We start from the raw sequence: 20,307 nt of genomic DNA, 5'->3' as shown, positions 1-20,307 counted from the left end.
CGGGCTCCTGCTACTGAATCTTGTTGTCTTCGGCCGGTGCCATTTTCCAAAATGGCGCCGAAAAATGGCGGCGGCCATAGACGAACACGATTGGACGGCAGGAGGTCCTTCCGGACCCCCGCTGGACTTTTGGCAAGTCTTGGGGGGGTCAGGAGGCCCCCCCCAAGCTGGCCAAAAGTTCCTGGAGGTCCAGCGGGGGTCAGGGAGCGATTTCCCGCCGCGAATCGTTTTCGTACGGAAAATGGCGCCGGCAGGAGATCGACTGCAGGAGGTCGTTCAGCGAGGCGCCGGAACCCTCGCTGAACGACCTCCTGCAGTCGATCTCCTGCCGGCGCCATTTTCCGTACGAAAACGATTCGCGGCGGGAAATCGCTCCCTGACCCCCGCTGGACCTCCAGGAACTTTTGGCCAGCTTGGGGGGGCCTCCTGACCCCCACAAGACTTGCCAAAAGTCCAGCGGGGGTCCGGAAGGACCTCCTGCCGTCCAATCGTGTTCGTCTATGGCCGCCGCCATTTTTCGGCGCCATTTTGGAAAATGGCGCCGGCCGAAGACAACAAGATTCAGTAGCAGGAGCCCGTTCCGGACCGCTGCCGTTCCGGACCGCCGCTGGACCCGCAGGTTATTTAAGTCATTTGGGGGGGGGGGTTCGGGAGGGTGGGGGATTTAATTTAAAGGGTCGGGGGTGGGTTTTAGGGGGTTTTAGTGTGCCGGCTCACGATTCTAACGATTTATAACGATAAATCGTTAGAATCTCTATTGTATTGTGTTCCATAACGGTTTAAGACGATATTAAAATTATCGGACGATAATTTTAATCGTCCTAAAACGATTCACATCCCTAGATGTAGGTATTTCTTCAGCTACAGCAAAAGCAGTAGCAAACATATTACATTATATTACCCCATATGGCTTTTCTTTCTGGGTAGATTGAACACATTTTAAATAATAGATTCAAAAGCACTTCATGCACAACTACAGCTGGTTGTTGAGCCCCTGCTTCTATGAGCTAAACAATAATAGAATAAAAAAATAAAAAGTCCAGAAAAGATGCAGATCCCAGTTAGAGGACCTGATTTTGGCAGAATCCCCAGATAAATGTATTTATTTAAAACTTTTAATGCATGCTATTTCACCATAGGTGCTCAGGGCATGATAAAGGATGAAAATAAAAACATTTGAAATATAACAATAAGACATTTCAAATTCTATCATCAATAATACAAAAGTCAAATGCCAGATGATACACAATAATAAAAAATAAATTAGAGTGAATTGTTATCCACTCCACTACTCGTATAACAAGTCAGGGGAAGCATTAACCAAAGGCTCTATGAAATATCCAGGTCTTTAGTAGTTTGCAAAATTCAAGATAATCCCATACTAATTGCTACTATTAAAGAAAGTCTGAAAGTCTGAATCACTGGATGCATGAAAGTCAAAAGAATTAGAGGAGAAAGGAATTCTTTAAAGTTATATGGCATCTTCCTCTTAGTGCCAACAGAAAAGGACAGCTAAGAGATGACTAGAAAAGTCTATGGTATTACAGCGCTGACACTTGTTCTTTCTCCTGCAGATTCCTGCAGGGAGGTAGAGAAAAATATCCTTAGACATCTCTACACACATTCTCTCTTACCGGCATCCCCCTCCCCTCATATAGGCTCCCTCTCTCTGAAACCCACACTCAAGCATCCCCCCACCCACCCTCTCTTACCTCCCATGCTTTCTCTCACACCCTCCCCACCCCCTCTCACCAACCATGCTCTCTGTCACCCCCCTTCTCTCACATACACATTCTCTCTCACCAGGAACCCTCCCCATGCTCTCTCTCACACCCTCCCCACCCCCCCACTCACCAACCATGCTCTCTGTCACCCCCCCCCCCCCCTCACACATACATTCTCTCTCACCAGCATCCCCCCATGCTCTCTCTCATATCCTCCCCTATGACAAACCATGCTCTCTGTCACACCCCCTCTCTCACACCTCCCCCCATATAGGCTTCCTGTCTCTGAAACCCACACTCAAGCATCCCCCCACCCACCCTCTCTTAACCTCCCATGCCCCCTCACAGCCTCCCCACCCCCCGCTCACCAACCATGCTCTCTGTCACCCCCCCTCTCTCATACACACATTGTCTCTCACCGGCATCCACCCCATGCTCTGTTTCACACCCTTCTGCTCTCTCTCACCCTCCCCTCCCTGACAAACATTATCTCTCAGTCACCGGCAAGCCGCAGGACCCAAGCAGTTCACGGCGAACAAGAAGGCCTGGCGCGCCGTTTGCAGTGAAGATGAAGGTCTGACACGCTGTTCACGACACATGGGGGCCTTCCATTTTCAGCATGATCAGAAAATAGCAGCAGAGACCCTGGCATGCTGCGAACGGAGTGAGTCCCGCGGCACACGCTCCATTTGCGGTGAAGATGAAGGCCCAGGCGCGCCGATCACGGCACACGGAGGCCTTCCGTTTTCGCCGTGAATGGTGCATCGGGCCTTCCTCCTCGCCGCAAATGGAGCATGTACTGCGGGACGCGCTCCATTCACTGCATGCCAGGGTCTCCTCTGCTATATTGCTATATTCTGCCTCTCCCACGATGGCTGCTGTCCTTCCTACCTGTGCTGTGTTTGAGCCGCCTGCGCCATCTATCGACGGGCTGCGAAACTCAATGCCACCCGAAGTTAAGAACATAAGAAATTACCATGCTGGGTCAGACCAAGGGTCCACCAAACCCAGCATCCTGTTTCCAACAGAGGCCAAACCAGGCCACAAGAACCTGGCAATTACCCAAACACTAAGAAGATCCCATGCTACTGATGCAATTAATAGCAGTGGCTATTCCCTAAGTAAACTTGATTAATAGCTGTTAATGGACTTCTCCTCCAAGAACTTATCCAAACCTTTTTTGAACCCAGCTACACTAACTGAACTAACCACATCCTCTGGCAACAAACTCCAGAGCTTTAGTGTGCATTGAGTGAAAAAGATTTTTCTCTGATTAGTCTTAAATGTGCTACTTGCTAACTTCATGGAATGCCCCCTAATCCTTCTATTATTTGAAAGTGTAAATAACCAATTCACATCTACTCGTTCAAGACCTTTCATGATCTTAAAAACCTAAGAACATAAGAAGAACATAAGAAAATGCCATACTGGGTCAGACCAAGGGTCCATCAAGCCCAGCATCCTGTTTCCAACAGTGGCCAATCCAGGCCATAAGAACCTGGCAAGTACCCAAAAACTAAGTCTATTCCATGTAACCATTGCTAATGGCAGTGGCTATTCTATAAGTGAACTTAATAGCAGGTAATGGACTTCTATTCCAAGAACTTATCCAATCCTTTTTTAAACACAGCTATACTAACTGCACGAACCACATTCTCTGGCAACAAATTCCAGAGTTTAATTGTGCGTTGAGTAAAAAAGAACTTTCTCCGATTAGTTTTAAATGTGCCCCATGCTAACTTCATGGAGTGTCCCCTAGTCCTTCTACTATCCGAAAGAGTAAATAACCGATTCACATCTACCCGTTCTAGACCTCTCATGATTTTAAACACCTCTATCATATCCCCCCTCAGTCGTCTCTTCTCCAAGCTGAAAAGTCCTAACCTCTTTAGTCTTTCCTCATAGGGGAGTTGTTCCATTCCCCTTATCATTTTGGTAGCCCTTCTCTGTACCTTCTCCATCGCAATTATATCTTTTTTGAGATGCGACGACCAGAATTGTACACAGTATTCAAGGTGCGGTCTCACCATGGAGCGATACAGAGGCATTATGACATTTTCCGTTTTATTCATCATTCCTTTTCTAATAATTCCCAACATTATGTTTGCTTTTTTGACTGCCGCAGCACACTGAACCGACAATTTCAATGTGTTATCCACTATGACACCTAGATCTCTTTCTTGGGTTGTAGCACCTAATATGGAACCCAACATCGTGTAATTATAGCATGGGTTATTTTTCCCTATATGCATCACCTTGCACTTATCCACATTAAATTTCATCTGCCATTTGGATGCCCAATTTTCCAGTCTCACAAGGTCTTCCTGCAATTTATCACATTCTGCTTGTGATTTAACTACTCTGCACAATTTTGTGTCATCTGCAAATTTGATTATCTCACTCGTCGTATTTCTTTCCAGATCATTTATAAATATATTGAACAGTAAGGGTCCCAATACAGATCCCTGAGGCACTCCACTGTCCACTCCCTTCCACTGAGAAAATTGCCCATTTAATCCTACTCTCTGTTTCCTGTCTTTTAGCCAGTTTGCAATCCACGAAAGGACATCGCCACCTATCCCATGACTTTTTACTTTTCCTAGAAGCCTCTCATGAGGAACTTTGTCAAACGCCTTCTGAAAATCCAAGTATACTATATCTACCGGTTCACCTTTATCCACATGTTTATTAACTCCTTCAAAAAAGTGAAGCAGATTTGTGAGGCAAGACTTGCCCTGGGTAAAGCCATGCTGACTTTGTTCCATTAAACCATGTCTTTCTATATGTTCTGTGATTTTGATGTTTAGAACACTTTCCACTATTTTTCCTGGCACTGAAGTCAGGCTAAACCGGTCTGTAGTTTCCCGGATCACCCCTGGAGCCCTTTTTAAATATTGGGGTTACATTTGCTATCCTCCAGTCTTCAGGTACAATGGATGATTTTAATGATAAGTTACAAATTTTTATTAATAGGTCTGAAATTTCATTTTTTAGTTCCTTCAGAACTCTGGGGTGTATACCATCCGGTCCAGGTGATTTACTACTCTTCAGTTTGTCAATCAGGCCTACCACATCTTCTAGGTTCACCGTGATTTGATTCAGTCCATCTGAATCATTACCCATGAAAACCTTCTCCATTACGGGTACCTCCCCAACATCCTCTTCAGTAAACACCGAAGCAAAGAAATCATTTAATCTTTCCGCGATGGCCTTATCTTCTCTAAGTGCCCCTTTAACCCCTCGATCATCTAATGGTCCAACTGACTCCCTCACAGGCTTTCTGCTTCGGATATATTTAAAACAGTTTTTACTGTGAGTTTTTGCCTCTACAGCCAACTTCTTTTCAAATTCTCTCTTAGCCTGTCTTATCAATGTCTTACATTTAACTTGCCAATGTTTATGCTTTATCCTATTTTCTTCTGTTGGATCCTTCTTCCAATTTTTGAATGAAGATCTTTTGGCTAAAATAGCTTCTTTCACCTCCCCTTTTAACCATGCCGGTAATCGTTTTGCCTTCTTTCCACCTTACTTAATGTGTGGAATACATCTGGACTGTGCTTCTAGAATGGTATTTTTTAACAATGACCACGCCTCTTGGACATTTTTTACTTTTGTAGCTGCTCCTTTCAGTTTTTTTCTAACAATTTTTCTCATTTTATCAAAGTTTCCCTTTTGAAAGTTTAGCACGAGAGCCTTGGATTTGCACACTGTTCCTTTTCCAGTCATTAAATCAAATTTGATCATATTATGATCACTATTGCCAAGTGGCCCCACCACCGTTACCTCTCTCACCAAGTCCTGTGCTCCACTGAGAATTAGATCTAAAATTGCTCCCTCTCTCGTTGGTTCCTGAACCAATTGCTCCATAAAGCTATCATTTATTCCATCCAGGAACGTTATCTCTCTAGCGTGACCCGATGATACATTTACCCAGTCTATATTGGGGTAATTGAAGTCTCCCATTATTACTGCACTACCAATTTGGTTAGCTTCCCTAATTTCTCTTAGCATTTCACTGTCCATCTCACCATCTTGACCAGGTGGACGGTAGTATACCCCTATCACTGTAGTCTTCCCTGATACACAAGGGATTTCTACCCATAAAGATTCAATTTTGTATTTAGTCTCATGCAGGATGTTTATCCTGTTGGACTCTATGCCATCCCGGACATAAAGCGCCACACCTCCTCCCGACTGCTCCTCTCTGTCATTGCGATATAATTTGTACCCCGGTATAGCACTGTCCCATTGGTTATCCTCTTTCCACTATGTCTCTGAGATGCCAATTAAGTCTATGTCATCATTTACTGCTATACATTCTAATTCTCCCATCTTACTTCTTAGACTTCTGGCATTAGCATACAAACATTTCAAAGTTTGTTTTTTGATTGTATTTTTATTCTGCTTTTTAATTGATAGGGATAAGTTAGAATTTTTTAGCTCAGGTGAGTTTTTAGTTACAGGCACTTGGACTACTTTTCTAATTATTGGAACCTCACTGTCGGGATGCCCTAATTCTAATGCATCATTAGTATCCTTTAAAGATACATCTCTCCGAACCATGCGCTGCTGAGCGACTGTCGGCTTTCCCCTTTGTTCTAGTTTAAAAGCTGCTCTATCTCCTTTTTAAAGGTTAGCGCCAGCAGTCTGGTTCCACCCTGGTTAAGGTGGAGCCCATCCCTTCGGAAGAGACTCCCCCTTCCCCAAAAGGTTCCCCAGTTCCTAACAAAACTGAATCCCTCTTCCTTGCACCATCGTCTCATCCACGCATTGAGACTCCGGAGCTCTGCCTGCCTCTGGTGACCTGCGCGTGGAACAGGGAGCATTTCAGAGAATGCTACCCTGGAGGTTCTGGATTTAATCTTTCTACCTAAGAGCCTAAATTTGGCTTCCAGAACCTCCCTCCCACATTTTCCTATGTCGTTGGTGCCCACGTGTACCACGACAGCCGGCTCCTCCCCAGCACTGTCTAAAATCCTATCTATATCTGTCTAAAATCCTATCATATCCCTCCTTAGCCGTCTCTTTTCCAAGCTGAACAGCCCTAACCTCTTCAGCCTTTCCTCATAGGGGAGCTGTTTCATCCCCTTTATCATTTTGGTTGCCCTTCTCTGTACCTTTTCCATCGCAACTATATCTTTTTTGAGATGCGGCAACCAGAATTGTACACAGTATTCAAGATGCGGTCTCACCATGGAGCGATGTAGAGGCATTATTACATTTTCCGTTTTATTAACCATTCCCTTCCTAATAATTCCTAACATTCTGTTTGCTTTTTTGACTGCTGCAGCACACTGAGCAGATGATTTTAAAGTATTATCCACTATGATGCCTTGATCTTTTTCCTGGGTGGTAGCTCCTATTATGGAACCTAACATCATGTAACTACAGCAAGGGTTATTTTTCCCTATATGCAACACCTTGCACTTGTCCACATTAAATTTTATCTGCCATTTGGATGCCCAATCTTCCAGTTTTGTAAGGTCCTCCTGCAATGTATCACAGTCCGCTTGTGATTTATCTATTCTGAATAATTTTGTATCATCCACAAATTTAATAACTTCACTCGTCGTATTACTTTCCAAATCATTTATATATATATATATATATATATAGATATATATATATATATATATATATATATATATATATATATATATATATTGAAAAGCACTGGTCCAAGTACAGATCCCTGAGGCACTCCACTGTTTACCCTTTTCCACTGAGAAAATTGACCATTTAATCCTACTCTATGTTTCCTGTCTTTTAACCAATTTGTAATCCACGAAAGGACATCCCCTCCTATCCCATGACTTTTTAGTTTTCATAGAAGCCTCTCATGAGGGACTTTGTCAAACGCCTTCTGAAAATCCAAATACACTACATCTACCAGTTCACCTTTATCCACATGTTTATTAACCCCTTTAAAAAAATGAAGCAGATTTGTTAGGCAAGACTTCCCTTGGGTAAATCCATGTTGAATGTGTTCCATTAAACCATGTCTTTCTATATGCTCTACGATTTTGATCTTGAGAATAGTTTCCACTATTTTTCCTGGCACTGACATCAGGCTCACTGGCCTATGGTTACCCGGATCGCCCCTGGAGCCTTTTTTAAATATTGGGGTTACATTGGCCACCCTCCAGTCTTCAGGTACAATGGATGATTTTGATGATGTTACAAATTTTAACTAATAGATCAGAAATTTCATTTTTGAGTTCCTTCAGTACCCTAGGATGCATACCAACCGATCCAGGTGAATTTTTACTCTTTAGTTTGTCAATCTGGCCTACTACATCTACCAGGTTCACAGTGATTTCATTCAGTTCGTCTGACTCATCACCTCTGAAAACCATCTCCGGAAATGGTATCTCCCCAACATTCTCATTAGTAAACACGGAAGCAAAGAATTCATTTAGTCTTTCTGTATTGGCCTTATCTTCCCTAACAGCCCCTTTAAACCCCTTAGTCATCTAATGGTCCAACTGACTCCCTCACAGGTTTCTTGCTTCGGATATATTTTAAAAAGGTTTTATTATTTTTTGCCTCTATGGCCAACTTCATTTCAAATTCTCTCTTCACCTGTCTTATCAATGCTTTACACTTAACTTGACAATGCTTATATTTTATTCTATTTTCTTCAGATGTATCCTTCTTCCAGTTTTTGAAGGATGTCTTTTTGGCTAAAATAGCCTCTTTCACCTCACCTTTTAACAATGACAATAATCATTTTGCCTTCTTTCCACCTTTCTTTATGTGTGGAATATGTATGGACTGCGCCTCTAGGATTGTATTTTTAAACAATGTCCAAGCCTGTTGAACACTTTTAACCTTTGCAGCTGCACCTTTCAGTTTTTTTCTATTTTCCTCATTTTATCAAAGTTTCCCTTTTGAAAGTTTAGTGTTAGAGCTGCAGACTTACTTATTGTCCCCCTTCCAGTTATTAGTTTAAATTTGATCATGTTATGATCACTGTTGCCAAGTGGCTCCACCACCAAATCCTGCATTCCACTAAGAAATAAATCTAAAATAGCTCCCTATCTTGTTGTTTCCTGAACCAATTGCTCCTTGAAGCAGTCATTTATTACATCCAGGAATTTTATGTCTCTAGCAAGTTGTGATGTTACATTTACCCAGTCAATATTGGGGTAATTGAAATCTCCCATTATTATTGCACTGCCAAATTGGTTTGCTTCCCTGATTTCTCTTAGCATTTCATCATCTGTCTGACCATTTTGTCCAAGTGGATGGTAGTATACTCCTACCACTATACACTTACCCAACACACATGGGATTTCTACCCATATAGATTCTACTGAGCATTTAGACTCTTGTATGATCTTTATCCTGTTGGATTCTATACCCTCCCGGACATAAAGTGCCACACCCCCACCAAGTTGATCCTCCCTATCATTGCGATATAATTTGTATCCTGATTTAGCACTGTCCTATTGGTTATCCTCCTTCCACCAAGTCTCTGTGATGCCAGTTATGTCAATCTCATCATTTCCTGCTATACACTCCAATCTAAGTCTAAGCAATAAGACTCCAGTCTTATTGCTTAGACTTCTGGCATTGGCATACAGACATTTCAAAGTGTGTTTTTTGTATGTATTAACAACCTGCTTTTCAGTTGTTTGGGATAATTCAGAAATCATTAACTTCAGTGATTTTTTACATATAGGCATATGGACTTTGTTTGCTTTTAATGGAACCTCTCTGTTGGGATGCCCTAACTCTCTTGTTTCATTAGTATCCTTCAAGGATACATTTGAACCATGCACTGTTGTGTGACTGTCGGCTTTCCCCCTTGTTCTAGTTTAAAAGCTGCTCTATCTCCTTTTTGAAAGTTAGTGCCAGCTGCTTGGTTCCACTCTGGTTAAGGTGGAGCCCATCCTTTCGGAAAAATCTCCCCTTTCCCAAACTGTTTCCCCAGTTCCTTACAAAGCTGAATCCCTCTTCCCTGCACCATCCTATCATCCATGCATTGAAACTCTGGAGCTTGCCTGTCTCTGGGGACCTGCACGTGGAACAGGAAGCATTTCAGAGAATGCCACCCTGGAGGTTCTGTATTTCAGCTTCCTACCTAAAATCCTAAATTTGGCTTCCAGAATCTCTCTCCCACATTTTCCTATGTCTTTGGTGCCCACATGTACCACGACAGCCGGCTCCTCCCCAGCACTGTCTATAATCCTATCTAGGTGACACGTGAGGTCTGCCACCTTCGCACCAGGCAGGCTAATTACCAGGCGGTCCTCACGTCCACCATCCACCCTGCTGTCTACATTTCTAATAATCAAATCACCAACTATGATGGCTGGCCTGACCCTTGTCTCCTGGGCAGTAGCCCTGGGAGACTTGTCCTCAGTGCGAGAGGACAATACATCACCTGGAGAGCAGGTCCTTGCTACAGGATCGCTTCCTGCTACACCAGGGTGATGTTCTCCTACTGGGAGACCTTTCTGATCCAAGGCAACGCTGGAGCTGCCAGACTGGATTTGGGACTTGGCTACTATGTCCCTGAAGGTCTCATCAATGTACCTCTCTGTTTCCCTCAGCTCCTCCAAGTCTGCAACTCTAGCCTCCAGAGATCGGACTTGTTCCTTGAGAGTCAGGAGCTCTTTGCACTGAGTGCACATATACAGTCTCTCACCGGTGGGTAAAAAAATCATACATGTGACACTCAATGCAAAAGACTGGAAAGCCCCCCTCTTGCTGCTGGACTGCTGCCTTCATCTTAGTTTTATTCCTAGTTAAGTTTAGGATACTAAGGGCGTTGGAATGAGAGTACTTTAAATTTACAGGTGAATTTATTAATTAATCAGCTAGTGTCCTTCAAGACTGCAGAGAAGCTTTAAACTTTTCAAAGTAAGTCTAAAAACCTGGCTTTTTAAACAGGCTTTTTATAAGGAGAATGAAGAAAACAAATGAGCGCATAAGTAAGCACCAAGCAATCTGTTTTTAAAATTTGTCTTTCCTATCTCCTAATACATATTAGAGTGTTACATTTATATGGGAACCATAAAAAAGTTTTTTCAACCAACATATAAGCACAATCAATACATAGCTTTTTATATTATAAAAGACATGTTACCGTTCACTAATGACATATCTATAATATGTAATCTATACCAATCAACTTTTAATACGATTTGTGCCTTTCTGTAAAATGTTGTGATGATGAATTAACAACGACGGTATAGAAAAGATTTTAAATAAAAAAATAAATGTTATAGCGCCATCTATTGGCAGGCTGCAGAACATCCGCGATCACTGACAAACACACTCCAAGCCCGATATATTATGGATTTTAAAAACCCGGTGTCCATCAGGGAGAAAGCCCAAAAAAGGGGCAGGGCATGGACATTGCCTAGATGGGGCGAGGGCATGACATCAATGTTCAGGGTCTTTAACATGAGATGTGTAATTATACGCACAATCATGCACTGGGATCCCCTGCTACATAACATTTCTACTGCTATGGATGGCATGTAAGTAATAAAATTAAAAAACTAGGCTAGTCAGCAAGGTTTTAAGTGTTGGGGATAACAGGAGGAAAGAGAGGCTAATAACTTAGGGGGTCATTTTCCAAGTGGCTCGCATGCGATACCAGGATGGGGTCAGAGTCGGCCCCGGAAGAGGAGCAGTCGGGGCGTCACTGGGGCTGACTCCGTGAAGACGCCACGGACGACGAAAAGGTAAGGCCCTTTTCGCGTCCTAGTTCGCGTCCAATAGCTACAGCTTCTATGGTGACGCTATTGGGTGTGAAACCAGCAGCGATTGCACCGCGGCGGTGCGATCGCTGCCGGCTAGCGCAGGACTGCCCCCCCCCCCCCCCCGCTTCGACCCTCGCCCCTCATTACCTAAAGAATCGCAGGCCTGCAATACTTTAGAAAATTAGGCCCTTAGTGGGGGTTGGAAATCCTATCCCTTAACTGAGCAAACTGAGAATGAACTGTGAAAACTAATAATGGCATTAGCACATGACCCTTTTAAAATTCCCCCACTTTTGCAGTAGAGGCGGCATTTTCACGCATGTGCGTACATCCATGTAAAATTGTGCACACTGTTGCGGTTCCGGTCACGACCGGGGCCTTATCTTCTCTTCTTCCCCGGCGGCGCAAACATCGACGGTGTCCCCATGGAGGACGCCACGGGAACGCCTTTTCTCTAGGCGCGCGTGCACGGGAGGGGTGCTGAAATAGCCTGCTTCCCGCAGCGCGACGCTCCGCCCCTTCTGCCGACATCAGACGCGGGGGGGATTTAACCCCGGTGTCTGCACTCAGGGCCTTGCAACTGGGTCCCGCCTAGGTCCCTAGTTGTTCCTGGCCCCGAGGTGTGCCAGCTACAGAGTCTACGTTCCAGCTACAGAGTCTGCCTGCCTGCTTCAGAGTCTCCCTGCTTGCCTGCCACCATACCTGCCTGCTTGTCTGCTATGGTGCCCGCTTGCTCCAGTGGCCGGGCCTCTACGGGCTCCTCCCGGGGGGGCTTCAGTCTCTGCTCCTGTTCTGAGTCTTGCCACAGTTCCAGCCTGGTTCCAGTTCCGAGCCTTGCCACAGTTCCTGCCTGGTTCCAGTTCCGAGCCTTGCCACAGTTCCTGCCTAGTTCCAGTTCCGAGTCTTGCCACAGTTTCTGCCTGATTCCAGTTCAGAGTCTTGCCACAGTTCCTGCCTGGTTCCAGTTCTGAGTCTTGCCACAAGTTCTTGCCTGGTTCCAGTTCCAAGTCTTGCCACAGTTCCTGCCTGGTTCCAGCTCCAGCCCGCTTCAGTTCCTGCTTGAGTCCGGATCCCTGCCTGCCTGCTCCAGTTCCAGCTTCCGTGATCTCCTAAGTCCCAGCGGCCGGACTCCTACGGGCTCCTCCCAGGGGAGTACCGGCTTCCAGGGTGAAGCTCATGTCCAGCTCCTGCCTGGTATCCGCCTCCCGACCTGTCAATCACTAGAGACTATAGTACACCTCTCCCCAGTCTCTCACAGGTCGGCCCAAGGGTCTACTAAACAGCTCATTCACAACACACACATGTATGTAAATTCAGCCTATTTTATACCATGCACACATATTATAAAATAGCCACGTCCTTTGGCACGAACCGGCATAAGGGCTACATGTGCTGCTGCATATTTATTTAAAAGTTCCCGTTCCTATTGGCAATTTTTTAAAAATCTGTGTTGCTCACTTGTGGGCATTTTAGCGTGAGCAATGCTTTTAAAATTGACCTCTTAGTTTTTTTCTTTTGTTTTGTTTTTTAAAATTTGTCTTTCAACATGTAAGTATCATATTTAGTGTTCGACTGTTCACTAATTTACATTAGTATTCACTAACTCAAATAGTGTCCACCAGCTTGAAACAGTGCGCAAAAGGACGGTAACTATCAAACAGGCGCGCAGGCAAAAACGCAGCAATTTTATTTGCTGCATGCACATATATACGTATAGTATCTTGTTTATACCGTAGTTTATAGTGAGTTAATAGCCAAAATTATAAGATTCCAGATAAAATAAATATTTAATGTATTCAAGCCCAAAATGTAAACTATTTTTTTTCATTGTTACTAAGACTTATAGCATATGATCATGAATATTAAGACACAAAATAAATACTTACCAGTTATGTAACTTTTGAAATATCTCTTGACTGTACCCTAACTTTATTTTTTACATTGGTATTGTATGGTACACATGCATATTATAGTATTTAATATTATACTGTTAATAAGTGTAAAAGTGTAAAACATCAAAGAAACTCTAGAATATTAACCACAAGAGATTATTTTTTTTCCTTCAGTAAAAATTTTTCCTTCAGTAAAAATTAAATATTTCTTGTTATTCAGGTAATAACTCAGGCTAGTGGGAGTCTTACCCATCACACTATCCATACTCAGCCAGTGGGAAATCAGTTTGATAGAGTGGATGATTTCTTTATTCCCTCTACAACCCTCATCATCTCTCATATCAGGTAAGCAAAGAAACTAGAAAAATCCACGACTGCTTCCTGATTTATTTTCAGTAACTAACAAGCCAATATAGTAAGGTGCTCTAGACCTACACATTTTTACTCCTATCCCTGCGTACATTTTTCTATATTTAAGTTTACTCCTGATTTAAAGAGGATTTTAACACAGAAATATACATGCAGAAGTGGGAGTTAAAATATATGCACAAAACAGCATTTCTCCATATGAATTCCGTGATAATGAAGGCATTAGCTATTACTCGCCAAAGCAGAGAAGTGTTTAGTCTTCTCAATTTTTTTAGCAGTTTGGGCCTGATAAGTTTAGATAAGTAGTATAATTTGAATATCTGGCTGCATTCAGTGATCGTCTCTTAAATGGACAACTGTTTATCCAGAAAACTTCCACCTACCACTTAGATGGATTACTATTTATCCAATTAAATATATATCCATCTAAGTGGTAGGTGGGACATGTTTCCTTATCTAATTAACTTCGGTGGATAAATGGCAATATTCACATATAAGTGACAAAGTTAGTTGGATAAGTTAGACCTGCTATTGAGCAGTCTAAAGTTAGCCAGATAAACTTATATATGCTCCACAATAACCAAAGTGAAAAGAAACCACCAAGTATATGTTCATGAGACCATCCTAAGAAAATGAGCCCATTGATGATCACTTAATGACAGTTATCCAGTGTTCTGAATGATACTCTGCAACTTAAATGTCTCTATCTTTTAATTACAGGTCTCTTAAACATTGTCATTTTTTCAATTTTTTTTAATGTTTGCATATAAAATGTATTAATTGAGAGAAACATCTCATATTTTCAAATAATGGAACAAGGGTCCATGAAAAGAGCCATTTACAAATACCCATGCTGAGCCCAAACACTACTCATGTTTCGCTTTAACTTTGAGGAACGACGTCTTCAGGCACTCTTAAGGTTCAGAGGATTAACTGCAAACATAATAAGTATTACTAAGTAGTAATGTTAAAATACATCACGTTTATCAAGAAGCACAACACTTACAAAGCTCTTTTATTAACTTTCTTTCAGAGCAGTTAGGTTTTCTAGCTTCTATGCAGTTGTTATGCAGTAGTTTCTGTCATCTTTGTTTTTCAAACCAAGTATTCAGTTTCTAGATACTAAGTAAACTGATAATAACATGGCAAATAAGTAACTAGCCAATCAAGAGCAAGACAGTCACTGATTACATGTATAAAAGTAGGTTGAAGGGCGTAAATATGTATACCTTGGAGGAGAGGAAGTGCAGAGGAGATACGATACAGACCTTCAGATACCTGAAAGGTTTTAATGATGCACAATTCACAATTTCCCTTGGAAAAAAAATCAGTACAACTAGGGGGTCACATAATGAAACTCCAGGAAGGACAACTCAGAAGCAACATCAGGAAATATTTCTTCCGGAGGAGGTGGTGAAGATGGGATAAACACTGTGGATCTCTAAATGTTAGAGGATGGGAATTAAGAAAACAGGGCATGGGGGTATCTTGCTGGTGTGTCAGTTACTACCCTTAAGCAATAAGACTTCATGCTGTTGATGCAACTCCATTATTGTTCTCTGCTTTAACAGCAGGGGGGAAGAGGAAAAAGGGGAGTTAGATTCAGACAGCAACCAACAAGGACATTGAATTTTATAGTCTGGGAAAACAAATAAGCATGGTGGTAACTTGCTGATGTGGCTGATACTATCCTTAACCAATACGCCTGACACTTTTGACGTAACTGCAACATTGCTTTTTGTTTCAATGGCAAGAGGAAATGGGGAATTGGACTCAGACAGCAAGCAACAAGGGCCCTGACCTTAACGGGCTGCGAAACTAAATATGGGGGGGTGACCTCAATGGCACGGAAGATAAGCTTGTTGGGCAGACTGGATGGACCATTTGGTCCTTTTCTGCCATCTTTTCTATGTTTCTATATGACCATCAGTTGGCTGTGATAAATTAGCAGCATAGAATTGCCTAGTAATCAGCTAATATGCATTATTTATGCATGAAAAGGAGCTCGTTGTAATGGGGTGGGGGGGGGAATCTGTCAGAGCCATACAAAATATCATGTATATTACATGATAAACAGCATATATTGTGCAATATAGCCGTTTAACGCATTTTGGAGCCCTGTCACAGCTTGATGCTTCTCCCAGGTATACGGGTATATTCAGCAGTGCAGCTGCACTGATGAATATCCCAGCTAACTTAGCAGATATGTTATTATGTTTATCCAGCTAACTTTGCTAGCCAGATACGTTATGAATATGGACCTCTTGAAATCTCACTGCTGGACCGAAGTAAAGTGAACTCGTGTTTCTGGGGCTAGTGTTTGTCTATGGTGTTGTGATCCAGAATGGCCCAGGATCTGGAGTTCTTCGACTTGGATTTTGTTTGCACAACTTTTAAAAGCACAATTTTAGGTACACAAGTCATGTGCTCTGCACACAATATGCATAAGCCATGGTTTTTGCTTCTAAATAATGTTTTGTACTCAACTATGATTTATGTGTGTAAAACGCTGTCAGGTAATTTTTAAAAGGAGTGCACGTATGCGCATAAACGCATGTATTGGGCATGCAGGCAAAAATACACTTAATTTTATATTATGCGTGCAAGTACACACATATCTAAATTATCCCTACCACACATATGTGGAGCCTTAACACATGTACTGATAAATGACCATGGGGGAGGGGGAGAGAGAGAAAGAGAGAATCTCACTCTACATATCTCCTACTGTAAGAGGGGCACTTTCAAATCAGGGTGGGTTTTGAGGGGGGACAATGTTACAAGGGTCTACAGATCCTTGCACCCTAGGCAGACTAATGTAACACTGCCCCCCCCCCCCCAAAACCCAACCTGAGTTGAAAGTGCCCCACTTACAGTGGTATCTATCTATCTATCTATGTATATAGTGTCATATTGTCTCTCCTACACTTCTCTCTCTCTTTCTCTCTCTCTCTCCCCCTCTCCCTCGTCCCTGGCGTTCTGACCCCAAATCTCCACACTTATGCCTCATCAACATCAGCACTAAAGTTACACAGTTAACGTGTGTGTTGCCATGTTCAGCCTTGCAAAATTTGTGGGTAAATCTTGGCCCTATCATGGCACGCCACTTTTCTGCCTCATTCTTGACGCACACACATGTATGTACGTGCACACTTCCCAGTTTCTTAAAATTTGTGTTGCTCGCATGCAGCCCATATAATCATGTATGGGGCTATTTTTGCACGAGCAATGCTTTTAAAATCTACCTGTGTGGGCATAAGCCATGTTTTGAGCCCCTAAAACATGGTATGTATACATAAACCATGGTTTTTGTACATTAAATATGACTCTATTCCTTTTTGGATCTGCACATTCATAGGTTCACATGCTATTTTAAAATCCTGAATCACTGCATACCATTATCTCACTACATCAGGAGTCAACATTATTTTAGCGTAGGCATTATAAAAATGCATGCTAAAATATAGCACACATTTTTTATTCCTGTCTTATTGAATCTAACTTAAAGAAAGGAAATTTAATTTTAGGGAAACATATTTAGTAATAATCTTACTGCATTATCATTTTTGTATGAAGAAATTCAGCATTATTTTAAGTTTAATATGTGAAATCCACTGTTTGATATACATTTTGAGGAGAAATATAACTTTGAATATTTTTCATGCTATTAAGATCTTCAATCATAAAACAGTAAGGGGAATATTGAAATTGTATGTTAATTTTTCAATATATTTTTCTTTTTCTATTTAGTTGTCTTATGCTTAAATATTTTCAGCTATTTCATTCTTCCTTCTGTGTACATATTGCATCCAAAAGAGGGAGAGGATGCAAGTCAGTGAAAATAAGAGATTTCAGGATTTTCTTTTTAATCTGGTGATTGAGATTGTTTGATTTTGTCAACACATGAATTATATGTGGGTGTAAAAGAGCTCAGTATTCACCATTTGCAAAAGAAGAGTCCTTCATCCTTCAGTATAGGCTTTCTTTAAGTTTGTAACTCGATAAGAGGCCAATGTACTAAACTGAGAAGGGTCCATTTTCAATCACTGTTTAGCTCTTCTAATTAGCTGGATAAACTTATCCGGCTAAACTAGTGCTGTATATTCAGCGGTGCACTCTCTACCTAGCTGCTATCAAGCTAGGACGAGAGTACAATGTACAAATCTCATCTTTATGTACCTTTCATCACTCCAAATCACATAAAATCTCACTGATGTGTACTTTTCTGTTCCTACTTCTGACTGTACATGTAAAACTGCCCCCCAAAACCTAGGTCACCACCAAAACCTCACCCTGAATTACTAGTTGCCCCTCCTACAGTGGTATAAAAAGTTGACTAATATGTGTGCACCTCTCTCTTTCTCTCTCACTCAACCCTAATAAAACCAGGATCCTAAATTTAGGGACTCGGTCTAAGAGAGGGCCAGTTTAGGATCCTGACTCCTGAAGTTAGGATCCTAAACTCTTACATGCCTAGATCTGCCTATAATGTTGATATACTAAGCTGAAAAAGGGGGCATCACATAAAGAAAATTGTAGAAAACATCCATAAATATGCTAACATGTGGGTGATTTACTATTTTTTATGTATAGCAGTCTTTTGCAAAAATATCTTTTCGAAGTGGGTTTTGCAAAGCTAAACTTTTGCTTGTAGTGTGTAATGCATGTACATGTATTTAAATACCACATTTATGAGCTGCTGTGAAGCAAAATCATGCAAAGCAGCTCATTATTTATTTTTTTATTTATTTGATTTAAATTCCACTTTTTGGTACATCAAAGCAGATTACATTCAAGTACTGTAGATATTTCCCTATACCCAGAGGGCTTACAATCTAGGGGCAAAATTCATTAAGGCTTTTCTCCCAATTTGTTTCTATGGGGGAAAACCCTTAGTGAATCGTACTAAGGCCTGGATTTATCAAAATGCGATAAGTATCACATGTGATAGCAAAAGGGGCGTGTTTTATGCTAATTTACACTTTATCGCAATGTGCGCTATTTACCTATGCAAAGAGCTAAGGCCTGGATTTATCAAAATGCGGTAAGTATCGCATGCGATAGCAAAAGGGGCGTGGTTTATGCAAAATTTAGTTTATCACAATTTGCGCTAATTACCTCTGCGAAAAGCTAAGTTAGTGCAAATTGTGATAACATTATCAGAATTTGCGATAGGTGTCAGACCTGTTGTATTTCCTGCGTATGACCACTGGGTGGACCATTTTTGAGAGAGACACTAGCCATAATATCCTCTCCCTAGATAGGTATTTGTATCCCTATGTTAGGCCCACCTAGTAACTCGAGGTGAGGGTTAGGTATTGGTGTAGGGGGTTAGGGGCCACTTTGACATTCAATATGAGACGTAAAAACAGAGCAGTGCACAAATCTCATCTTGGAGTGAGTTTCCTCTCTCCGTCGGTCCTCAGATCTTCACAGGAGACCACTGTTCTGTTTGTACATCTCACATTGAATGTCAAAGGGGCCCCTCACCCCCTACACTGATACCTAACCCTCACCTCAAGTTACTAGGTGGGCCTACCATAGGGATACAAATACCTATCTAGAAAGAGGATATTATGGCTAGTCTCTCTCTCTCTCCCTCTCCCTCTCCCTCTCCCTCTCCCTGGAGCACAGCTTAATGCCCCTAACTCCTCTTTTCCAAATTTGCATCGCACCATACGATATGGTGCTATCGCAAGCGTTAAAGACATTTTCACATGCGGTAAGGGCCTATTGCATGCGTTAAAGACATTTTTGCAAGCGGTAAGCCCTTAATGCATGCGAAAACGCCTTAGCGCATTTTGTTAAATGATCCCCTAAGTTTGTACCTGAGGCAACGGAGGGAAAAGAGGCTTGCCCAAAGTTACAATATACAAAAATGGGCATTCAGTAAGGCTTTGCAAGCCCATTTATGCAAAAATAACTACATCTCAGTAGATCTAGTTATCTTTGCAGCCAGCCAAGGGGAGCAGGGGTTCAAGCACCACAGGTGTGAGGTGTTAAACAGGCTCTATGATCTATCTGAAGATCTCTGCCCCTCTATATTTTCCCAAAAGCCCTAGGAGACCATATGAACTCACCGCTTGACCTTGCCCCCCCCCCCACCCTCCTTTTAAGCTGTAAATGTAAAATAAAAAGGTGTCCTTTATTAAATTCTAAATAGCGGATGAAACCAATAGTTGTAAGAACCTTAAGAGAAGGGAGATTGAAGGAAAAGTCTGAGAGTATAAAACTATTACAGATAACTGTGTATGACCTGTAAAAAGTAGAGGTGTACATAATTTTTTTTTCGTCCCTGTTTCGTTTTTGGTTTGCGGGTGGGCCCTGGATCAGAAATGTATTTTGTTGCCAATTTCATTAAAAAAAAAAAAAAACCTGTCCTGACCCTTCCAATTTAATTAAATACAAATCCCCCCACTCTCCCGACCACCCCAAGACTCACCGAAAGTCCCCAGTGGTCCAGCAGGCGGCCTGGGAGCAATCTCCTGCTCTCAGACCATCGGCTACCAGTAATCAATATGGTGCTAGCGGCCCTTTGCCCTTACAATGTGACAGGGGCTCTCGGTGCCATTGGTCAGCCTCTATCACATGGTAGGAGCAGTGTAT

The 20,307-nt window shown here is 42.2% G+C and overlaps 1 protein-coding gene across 1 annotated transcript in view; it reads left to right on the top strand.

Annotated features, from left to right (window-relative positions):
• Positions 1–20,307, top strand: part of FSTL5 (follistatin like 5) — a 1,290,346-nt gene that overhangs the window by 1,225,360 nt on the left and 44,679 nt on the right. The window contains 1 exon segment of the mRNA XM_029618151.1: positions 13,553–13,677. Within this exon segment, the coding sequence (XP_029474011.1) occupies positions 13,553–13,677 (125 nt within the window).

This window comes from Rhinatrema bivittatum, chromosome 1 (genome assembly GCF_901001135.1).
Source record: "Rhinatrema bivittatum chromosome 1, aRhiBiv1.1, whole genome shotgun sequence".
Lineage (NCBI taxonomy): Eukaryota > Metazoa > Chordata > Amphibia > Gymnophiona > Rhinatrematidae > Rhinatrema > Rhinatrema bivittatum.
The sequence above is the reverse complement of the archived record's forward strand: the minus strand, read 5'-3'. Positions and strand labels throughout refer to the sequence as shown.